Source organism: Papilio polytes, unplaced genomic scaffold (assembly GCF_000836215.1).
Source record: "Papilio polytes unplaced genomic scaffold, Ppol_1.0 DF823958.1, whole genome shotgun sequence".
NCBI lineage: Eukaryota > Metazoa > Arthropoda > Insecta > Lepidoptera > Papilionidae > Papilio > Papilio polytes.
The window spans coordinates 324,021-335,521 of record NW_013525246.1 but is presented as its reverse complement, the minus strand read 5'-3'; the positions used below and the strand labels follow the sequence as shown (position 1 = coordinate 335,521).

Genomic DNA, 11,501 nt, shown 5'->3' with positions numbered 1-11,501 from the left:
AAAAAAAAAAAAAAAAAAAAAAAAAAAAAAAAATATACCGTCGAATTGAATACCTCCTTCTTTTGGGAAGTCGGTCAAAAATGCATTGAACATTTGAAATCCAAGCGAAGACCCTGATGTATCTAAATCTGACAAAGGAATGTCGACCTTATCTTTAGGTGTTAAGGTGTAATGTAGGAACGTGACCTTTATCTAGCATCAAGGTCAAATGTGACAAGTAACATCGTTAAGGTAATGTCCACACAAAGTAGCGTGTGTGAAAATGCTTATGGGAAAGATTATGGACGCTTTGATTACTTGAAACGGGGCCAGCGTTAGAGTAGGGTGCTGTTGTAAAACTGCCCAGGGCGTTGGTGCATAAGGGGCGGAATCCTATTTACACTTCTCTTCACAAAAGGGCTAAAAGGGAGTGTATATATCTCGCCCAGGGGATACTAACTTGACATTTGTCACAAGGGGGTAACATTATTGAATTTCAATATCAAGAATCAGTCTATTATTGATATTAAAAAAGACAAATGTTGATTACAATTTTTTACAGAATACAGGATAGTACTGCAATTAGATAAAACAAAAACATAAAAAAACATTGACCATAGATAGGCTATAAGCCATTGTAGTTTTATTTTATATTTGTGCCTCTTTGATTGTCGCTATTTCAGCGAAGACAAGATCTAAACTGTATACTGATTGTTTAAATTGAAACTAAATTTAAATTCAAACCGTAAGTAATATTAACAGGCCTTTTTAAGTCGGAATTAAGCTAAAGTTAGACATTTCAAAGCAACGACTATCCATTTTATAGAGACCATTGACATAAATGTACCAGCTAACGATATCCGGCTCGTTTGAAACATAACAATGAACAATATTAGACACGTATTTGTAAACAGTAGGGAAACCTTCACGCTACGTTTGATTTTTGTCAGATTTGACCTTGAGCCAATTTCTAGACATCCGAGAGACTGGCTATTTAGGACGTTAAAACCGGTTAGAAGTATGACGTCACAATTCGAAATTTAAACATTACTGGCTAGTAACTTAAAAAAAAAAGTGATTATAGTTTGTCTAAATAAGAAAGATTAGTTTGATAAATGACGCATTCAAAGTATCGAATTCAATTTCTATGAAGGCAAATGCCATACTTAATAGACAGGTATCGTAGTGATGAACATACACACAAAGCGGACAATTTTAAACTATCGATATTCGGTTTAAATAATTATCAAACTCAACTAAAAATATTATTTTTTTATTCACTTATTTGGAGGACAGTTCTAGTATTGATTATAGTGTAGAGAATTTAGCGATGACAAAATTATTCGCTATTATTAGCGAAATCCAATTCGATTACGTACGGCTGTGGTAGTAATAAACATTTATTTACTCTCATTATTTGTTATGGTCATTATTTATTTGAGAAAACTGTGTTTTTTTTATTTTATAAGTTATAACTATAAATCTATCGATTCCAACTTCTACAAGAATAAAAATCCATCGAATCGATAAGATTCCTGACTGATTACACAACCCATCCCTACTAAATTTGAAATGAATTGTCAAACTAATCTAAATACTTTAGACATACTATAGGGAAGGTTTTGAACAGATTGTGGATAGGTTTAGAGTATGGACATAAAAGCGGGATTTCTCAACATAATGTTCCGTGAATTATCTATAGAAATTGGCATAATTCAAGGTGAAAACTGATATTAAAAATGCATTTACTAATTTTAAAATAACCTTGCAACGCTGTTGCAACTAAATGATCGACGGGACATTTGTAAAGAATAGATTTAAAACGAAAATTGGCACTAAACGGTAAAATGTTAGGATAATTGTTTTGTAATCTTGTTTTTTAAAACAAAAGTACTAATTTTAAACTCACGCCTTAAAAAAATTCCAAACATAACCTAGAATGTATCAATTTATTTCTTGTTCAAAAATAATCTCAAGATGATTACCTTCTCCATCCTGTCATAGGTTTTTTTCTCAGGTCATCCTCACTGAGGCCGTATAATCCAATGCAGGCGAGGAACCAGGCCGTTACAATGAGGTATAAAATCACAATCACCCTGAACGGAAGCAGGATCACAGTGAATATTGCTGTCTGAAACAATAAATAGGAACATTATTTTGCCAGTCATTTTCACACAAAGTTTAGCTGCGTTGCAATTTACGTGACAGGAATCATCCGTACAAAGTATCCCATATCTTACTTCTTATTTACGAGTATATTATAAAGTTTGGATAGACAGCTTAATCGATCTCGAAAAAGAACACAGATGTAGAATAAAGGCTACAAAAAACTAGCATTCTTCAAAGAACTCATAGATTTTTAATTTCCTACACACGTAGGAGGCAAGCAAATGCTAATCTTTTTACATAATTTCGAAGTATATCCAAAATTATTTATATTAATGAACTAGCTGTTGCGTGCGACTTCGCCTGCGTGAACTAAAAAAATAATAAAAAAAGATAGCTTAAGCTCACTGATAATGTAGCTTTCAAATGATGAAATATTTTTTGAAATCGTCCCCGTAGTTATTGCGTTATTTCAAAAATAAAAATCTTTCCGCTTTAAAATGTTACTATAGAAGTAACCCCAAAAAAGCTTCACGGAGGTCAAATATGCAGAACTGTTATAAATTAACATCTCAATAAAATTTATCACCTCAATGACATTTACGGCACGTCTGACCCGAGCCGCGAAATAATGAATATATACCTCACGCCCTTTCATTACTTCATAAATAATTTATTGCACTTACAGTACGAATTGGTTAAATTTTTTACACCTCTCTGAGCAATGGAATATTTGTTACGGCTTCAGATTTTCTCCTCGTCTACTTTACTACGTAGAATTCTGTCGAAGATTCTAGAACATTATCCATTTAATATTATGCATTAATTTTGTATGATGATATTTTTTTCTTCATCATCTATCTGGCAGTTTTGTTACTCTAATTGATGAAGCGATTGTCGATTTTTTTGTGACTGAATGGCTACTGTTTGCCTTGAAGAGGCATTTACAGATTCACCGGACTTGAGGTGGCCGAGCGCAGATGGCGCTTAGCCTAAACCTTGTTTATGAGTAACTAAGCACGAGGGTTCCCTCAGGAGCCTCGGCACGAGCCGTTACTTCGTTATTATTACCAGATTGGGAGGCCACTGAGCGATTGTCGATTGTTTCATTGTTTCGCAGCCAATTCTCAAGTAAAAATCGAGTAATGTGCGCACCTTCATATTATATAAGAATAAAAGTGGGACAAAACAAATGTGCAATAGTTTCAAAGGTGTAAGTAACCTCTAAATCTGAACAATTTGGTCGCTTATTTATCTTAAACCACGTCATACATCCATCGATCATTTTTCAGGCCTCTTATTATAAGAATACGAAGTTATTTGTATAATTTATCTTGTATTACTTAGTGGTATCTGAATCAACGATGACAATGATTGAGTACTTCCTGAACATGGCTAGAGTTCGTCTTTTTATCGACGAATATTTTTTTCTTAATTGTCAAGTAGTTGAGTTCTAGGTTTTTATTTTAACATACTGACGTAAAGTTAATTCCTCAAAGAAAAACAAGAGCATATTTGTGCACAATCCGCATTAACTTTTAGAAAGTAACCATACAACTTGCAAAAACTTCACGGACCAAAACGTTAATCATATTCATTAGTGTAAAAAGCTGTTGCATGCGAAGTAAATATTATTCGAATCGAAGCAATTTCGAACTTGGCAAAAACAATAATTACTTTAACACATTCAGTTATGTATCGTTTATTGTAATAGTATAGTATAGATTGTAATAATCTTGCACGTTTTACACTTCCCGCGCTTTTCTTGTTTTTTACCAAAGAGTGTGTAGTCAAAGAGTATATAACCAAAGATTATGTAACTACTTTGCTTGTCATTTACTTTTTTACATTCAAATAGACTTATCTTGGTGGCCAGTATGCTACCTCTTTGGCTGTATACAAACTGCTTGTCATCCAAAGTTGGATTTTGCAGTTATAGCCTTACTTCTGTGACAAATTTTAGCCAGATCCATTAAGGTCTTCTGGAGATATCTACTAAAAACATCCATCCATCCAAACTTTCGAATTTATAATATTAGTAAGACAAGTATGATTTTATTCTTATGACATTGTAAAATCGTAACTCGGAAAGTGTTAATTGAGAATTCAAAAGTTAAGGAATTTGACGGCTTGTTCCTTATTAACGACTGTGAATGTAGCGGATTTCCAGATCAATAAACGAGTTTTGTATACCAGGAATACCTATGCCTTATGGAGACTTATTTAAATTGCTTCTTTTCTCTACTTAGTAACTAAGTTGATTAAAACCACATCTTTCACTAAACTATTGCACTACTATTTATTCGCGCTTTGATTCCAATGAGATTATATGATGCGCTTTTAGTTGTGCAACTAAACAGTTGTGTTTTTGCGAAACTATCGACATTCGCACAACAATTGTGCGATAGTTTAGTCAAAGGTGTACGCCCGCTCTAAATCTCAATGATGTACTGTCAGCGGAATAAGTAACGCAAAGATTTGACATGCGAGAGGTCAATGACCGCAGAATACGTCATAAAACAGTAAACTCTAGTTGTGCTCGAAAATTTTAAACATGTGTGAACTTTCTCTTGTCTTATTGAGTGGAATTTTTATATCAAAGGAGTAAACTGAGATATGATTATGGAAGACGCAAAATGGGTGTCAAAGTACCGCGGTTACTCGAAATCCATTATCTTAGTCCCTGTTTACTCCTTTGGGGAGAATTTGAATGCCATGCATTTGTATTAATACAAATCTTTTTAAAGATGTAGGCGGTACCATAATGTCCTCCGAACCATTTTACCTCGCAACTCGCAACACCTAAAATTGTTTTCTGTTCGGAGATTCGATGTTCCGAGGCACAAAGATATTTGACAAATGTATGTTTTGTAGTCTATTATAGCAAAGATAGGGATAGAATCAATACTAGTATTATAAAGAAGAAAGATTTTTATTTAAATAACACAAAAACTACTCTGTCCATTTTAAAAATATTATAGAAGCTAAGCTAGCTTATTGGTTTCCGTAGACTTATGCGAGTAGGAACTAAACAATTATCGTATCAACTTTCATCTTGGATAAGTTATGTCATGGCTGCAGGCAGTGCGCGTGTGATTAGGATCACCAGATTAATTTATGGACATTTATAATTGCCTACTATAGTATAGTAAAGAACTAATGTTTAATTAGTAAAGAAAATCTTAATCTTTTACTATATTAGCTCTTGCCCGCGACTCCGTCCGCGTGAAAAAATGGAAGTAACTTATGTGTTCTTCCAGACTACGTTCTGCATCTGTGTCAAATTTCATCCAGAACCGTTCTGTCATTTAAGATATAATCTCTAACAAACATCCATCCATCCATCTAAACTTTCGCAGTTATAATATTAGTATGATTTCAAAAATTTTATTCTTTGACATACTGTAAAGATAAAAATAAATCCATTGTGTTGGCAACACTGTACATATCACGTACACGATATAAGATAAGTAATAAAAATAGATGTTGGTTTAATAAGCATTTAACAAATAAACAAATCAATTTAACATTCAATAGTGGATTTTACAATTCTTAAAATCTGGACAATCCTTATAGATGCCTAGGATATGGTCACCCTGTAATACGTATGTCATGGGGATCGCAAAGATGTATAGGAAAAACGACTTTCCCTCAATGCCCACTTCTCATCTAAATCGACAATTTGCAGTTACTTTCTTTTCTACGGATATGTACGTGACCTAAACAATCTTGATATTTACCTTTAATATCATAAAATTATTAACATAATCCAATACATATCTACGATAACATTTTTATAATCATAATGTATAATCTATTTTACAAGTATGTTGAATCTAATGATACGAAAGTATTTCTATATGTAAGCACATCACTTTCAACCTTAATACTGCAAGCAATGACCGTTACTTGCCACTTTCTATCTGAACTAGACATTATGGTAATAAAGTTCATTGTACAATCGAATAATGATCAAAATGGAGAAATTCAAAAATAATAGACCTATAATACATATAAAAATATAGCCTAGTAAAAGGTTTGTACGCAAAAGGCAATTCTATTTTATTAATAATCGTAACAGTCATGAATACTGCAGTTATTAGGAAACTGGACAAACCCGAAACTATATAAATGAGAAACTAGTCTCAGCTTACCCTTCTGGGTTACGGGCGTAAGCTGTGTTATAAAGAAAGAAACACAAGACAATCAAAACTAAATAGAAAACACCTGAAAATAAATACATGTTAGCCATCACGAAAAATCCGATTCATTGGTTCAGATTTTTTATGGATTTGAATACATTACTGGCTGTTTACAATGCTAACAAGACTTTCTTGGAATTCGAATTTCGAATTTCGACATTCGGATTAACAAAAAAAACACTATAAAAACTAACGAGAAACGAATAAGTATAGAGTTGCAGTAGATATTGATTGAAGGCGCATCTATTATTAGACATCGGAAAGCCCCATTATTGATCCTGCGCTTTTGAATACCCTGCAATTTGGTAGCACGCAAACGAAAACGATGGAAGATTTAAGCTAGACTTAGGTTTTAAAAAAAATCTACATCTTTTTTTTAATAAGGAGATATGTATCAAATTTGTTTTTATTTTTGTGTTAAATAATGTAACATTACAACAATATAAGAAAATTACAAAATGTTATTTTGTAATTTTAAAATATTAAAGTATCAAACATGTTTAGTTCGCAATTAATTAAATTAATTTTAATACAAGTATGTTATCTTCAACTAATTATTGACATTAACATTTTAAAGGTGAAGGCAACGATATAATAAAATACACGCAAATCAAGACAATGTTTTATTTATTTTACCATGAGAATGCAATCTAAACTTTGTGAACGCGGAGTCTGCGCAGAAAACATTTGTATCCTAATCTATTTACATACATAGCGATTACCTTGTATTATAATTAATTCAATAACAAGGTAATGAGTCGATCAAGCTTACCTTTATTTTGTCGTATGTATTATCTAATTCCAATTTATGAACGAAAGGGTTCAATATTTCGGCGCGCATGCTATCAGATGAGAAAGCGCCGGTTTCACTATGCATTTTACCATTCATTTTCACTACAACACAATTACTCCACCTATCATAAAATTTATTTTAGAAATCTCACTATTAAGTCCATTTTCACGTAGCATTTAATGTATTTTGGTACTCCAAAATTGCGAACGTATTACGTATTATATTTTAGCAAAATGACTATAAGAAGTACACATACTCCACCCATCAAGTTGAGATCAAGACTATTTTTTTTCACTAACATCGTTTTGCTTTTTTTATTTGCCACCAGTGTTGCTATCTAAAAAAATCTGTAAATATTTTTAAGACAAATTCTTTCTAATTTAATTTTTTTTCAAAGGTTAGATAAAATACAGTACAAGGTAAACCCACAAAAATGTCCATTTTTTAATTGAGTTATCGATTTATTAGAGAAAAAGCAGATAAAAAATATATCTAATCTGTGCAATACAAATACAAAGAGAACCGGCTGACAGCAGACTAAGACCATTTTCTTTTGATTTTCGTTTCAATTCAAAGATAAGAAAATGCTCATATCTTTGTATAATGGAACCTAAAGTGCAGAAACAAATCGTCGATTACTTTTTAACTTTTCATGAGTTTCAAAATACGTCAAAAGGGTGTTTGAAAACTTGCCAAAAGAGTGCATTTACTATAAATAAACTTACCCAGCGTTGTAATAATATTAAAAAGTAAGTACACTGTCGTGAGAGTGTCTATATATTTGTTTATTGTTTCTAAAAAGGATTTATATTTAAATGTCTATTTTAGAGTGGACTTGGTTCTTACGCCGTTAGAAAACTTTGAAGATGTTCCCTGGAAGCTATTAAACTGGCTGCTTAACCTCATCACAGTTGAAATCAATGAAATTCGAAAACAAGGGTATGTTCTTGGAAAATTTATAAACAAATAGGAATTATGTCTTAGAAAGTCAATTAAAATGAAAGTAGTAAATCTGAAAGTAGCCCCAGTGGTAGAGAAATTAAAGAGGAAAAGGTTAGCATGGTATGGGCATGTTATGAGGAGGAATGAATCACATGTAAAAAAGAGAACTTTAGTGAGTGTGAGGTACACTAGAGGAAGACCTAGAAAGAGATAGATGGATAGCATGAAAGATAATATGATTAAGAAGTGAATGACACATGAGTTGATGGAATATAGTGTTACTGGGATTACAAAAACTGGTGTGCCGACCCTACAGGAGTAGGATAAGAAAGGGAATATGATGAGATATCTTGGAAGTCATCTACAGTATATTTTTTGTATAACATGTTAAAAGGTTCTTTGTATGAAACATGGTGATATCCTAATGTTAGAAATTAGCTAACCTTTTTAAGAAACTAAATTAACACAATTATCTATTAATTTCACTTAAAAACATATAATTCAATAACTTTAAATGTATGTGGACAGTTGTTAAAATATGGATAAAGGTCAATTATTACAGTATTATCTAACCATATATTTTCTATTTTAAAAACTGGTAGTGTCATCTATTATGGTGACATAGTCAACTACATTGGCCTAGTGCGGGTTGTATCTATACATATTTTTAAATTTCATCACCATAATGGACAGGTTGCATCAAGTTTTTCTTCACTCTATAGTCAAAGCTATAGATACAGCTCTTATGGATATTCTAACATTTCAATATTCAATACCATCTTAAATTATAAGCTGACGCTTAACTTCAAATTATATTAAAAACCTAATTGTTTGTCAGATAGTAAGAGGTGCTAACAAAAAAAGTATTTTTTCATTCTATTAATGTAATAAATAAAATTACAATGTTTAATAATTTATTTGTGTTTCAGTACAATCATAGACGAGGCATTTGATAATCTTTGCAACAAAGCCAACACTGTAAAAGGATATTGCAAGGAAATTAATTTTCCACCATCCAGCTTATTGGTGACTGGGACATCCCTTCAGCCTCCACTAGAACAACTCCTCGAGTTTATCGAAGATACTATAACATACGGAAGCCAATTTCATTCATTCATAGAGTCATCATTAAAAACATACGAATTAAAGGGACTTGATGCTGAATCACAGTTAGAAAATTTCAAAGTTCCCATCTATTGGCAGAGACGAGTTGCAAAAATAATAGCCTATACATCATTCTGTCCGGAAAACAAAATATAGCAAAATGGATTTATTAGATTCAATTTTAAATTCAATGCAAAAACCACCAACTGCCAGCGAGGCTCAAAAGAGCGCACTCAAAAAACAGAAAGAAGCATTAGAACGTAAGCAAAAAGATGAAAAGAACAGATTAAAAAAATTCAGACAGGCAGTGGAAGAAAAAATAGGGGAATTTGTGAAAGATGGCAACAAACCTTCATTACAATTTGAACCGATGGAGCAAACTTATCGGTCGATAATCCGTGATGTGGCTGAGACCGCTGGCTTGCAGATATTCTCCTTCGGTCAAGACGGAATTGACAGATATTCGGTTGTTTACACAAAAGAACGGGGACCTTCAGAGGACGAGCTTAGTGTACGACGTAGTGGTGGTGTATGGAGTGAAGATAAAGCAGCTGAAATGGCTTTGGAACATATTAAAATGAAGAAGCAGGCAGCTTTGGATATCGAAGAGGAGAAAAATAGGAAACGGAAGCATGGAAAGGAGGAAATTAGTGGTACATTTTATAAGCAGAAATATGCACATCTTATCGGTGAAGATGCAGCATTAGATGCAGCTCAGAAGACTAACACTAATAAAAGTTATGGTGAAGTACCGAGTGAGAATAAAAAAGATATGCGTTCTATTGAACAAACAATGGCAGATATACGAGCTAAGAAAATGAGGAAAGCGGAAAATAAAGAGGCTACACAGAATCAACAAATTGATTGATATATGCTTTTTTTAACCAATTTCGTAATACATTAAAATGCTTATGAATAAAAATCTATTCAAACAGAGTTTCATCACCAGTGTAGCTTTCTTAATTAACATAATTAGAAAATTCATTTGAAAGTAATGTAAGCCTCTAATATTAAGTTCAAATTTAGCAATAACTTACTTCCTTTGGTAAAGTAAGGAAAAAAATATCTTATGATATACTGTTTTTTTACACTTAATAATTACAGTGGAACCTTGATAACTCAAACCTCGGTAACTTAAAAACCTCAAACTTCAAAAAATAATATGTTCCCTTCCCATCAGATCCCAAAACCTCTACAACATAGACCCTTGATAACTTCAAATATTTTATGTTTCCCGTGGACTTTAACTTATCGAGGTTCTACTGTATCTTGTATTCTGTAGTTAAAATTTAACTTGGTCTCGGCACAAGAGACATATAATTACATAAAACTGTATATTTTTCTTAAGATTATCTTTAAATATAAATACATCGTGACACTTGTGATTGAACAAAGGTAAAGAGAGATCTTTGAATAATACTCGTGAAGCCAAAAGTAAAAAAAACATATAGACAAATTGAGTACCTCCTTTTGGGAAGTCGGTCAAAAATAACTCTAAATTGAATGGATATGAGAATTTATATTTGTAAACAATATTAACTTTTATAAGTCTGTGATTACAGATTGTAAACTACATTTCTAAACACTAAAATATCTAAAAAAATAAACAATTGTCAGCTATTTCGATATTTATGAAATTTTTCGTTTCTTTTGATTTCAACTATGCATAAAGTCCAACCATGTATTTAGTTTTATTTTATTTTAAACTAACTTGTATAAGATTTATGATTACTTAACCACTTCCCTTCTGAAAGTTATGTTAATTAGACAAAGTATGTAAGTTTTTTTAGTGATTGACAACTGAGGGTCTAGCACGAAAATTTGCGATAAAATACCGTAATGAGTTTGAAATCTGCCACTTTACTCCCGAAACCCTAAAAAAATTGATACACAACAAATCGACGTAATACAATATGAATACTTGGAAATTTTCGTGCTAGGACCTCTGGACTGTCCAATAAACTGCCCACCTAACTTAATAAAGTATAGTGCAACTTTTCTGGCCCGATGGGTAAAATTTAATCTTAACATACGGATTGTCTTGTCTTTCTGTTGTATTTTTTGGACAGAACTAACCATTATAATGCTTGTTTCACACATGGGTAGTGAGTACAGTGGATTTTAACGTTAAATGTGCGCTCAGCAGTACATAATAATACTGTATTTAGGTCTGTGTTCAGTTCTGCACCGGTTTAAATATCAGCTCGCAGAAAATTGAAGCTTTGAGCTATGGCTCAACAAATTAAGAGTTTTTTTTCAATATTATGTAAAAATATGAGAGCCGCAAACTCTCCGGTAACTGAACTCACGTAAATTATACTCTTATACCACAAATAAAGGTAATTTGTGAGTCAGTTCAACAACGGTAGTTCCAG

The 11,501-nt window shown here is 32.3% G+C and overlaps 2 protein-coding genes across 2 annotated transcripts in view; one reads left to right on the top strand and one right to left on the bottom strand.

The window, feature by feature from the left end:
• LOC106101668 (1-acylglycerophosphocholine O-acyltransferase 1) overlaps nucleotides 1-7,343 on the bottom strand; it is a 28,257-nt gene extending 20,914 nt beyond the window's left edge. The window contains exons 1-2 of the mRNA XM_013280977.1: nucleotides 7,060-7,343; nucleotides 1,965-2,110 (exon numbers count right to left, since the gene is read on the bottom strand). Coding sequence (XP_013136431.1) covers nucleotides 1,965-2,110; nucleotides 7,060-7,176 — 263 coding nt within the window. The 5' untranslated portion in view covers nucleotides 7,177-7,343. The remainder of the gene's footprint in view (nucleotides 1-1,964; nucleotides 2,111-7,059) is intronic.
• A 249-nt stretch (nucleotides 7,344-7,592) lies between these two features.
• On the top strand, nucleotides 7,593-10,316 carry LOC106101721 (sperm-associated antigen 7 homolog). The gene is made up of 3 exons (XM_013281040.1): nucleotides 7,593-7,829; nucleotides 7,909-8,019; nucleotides 8,952-10,316. The coding sequence occupies exon 3, from the start codon at nucleotides 9,287-9,289 to the stop codon at nucleotides 9,992-9,994; it is 708 nt and encodes a 235-aa protein (XP_013136494.1). The 5' UTR covers nucleotides 7,593-7,829; nucleotides 7,909-8,019; nucleotides 8,952-9,286; the 3' UTR covers nucleotides 9,995-10,316.
• Nucleotides 10,317-11,501: the final 1,185 nt, after the last annotated feature.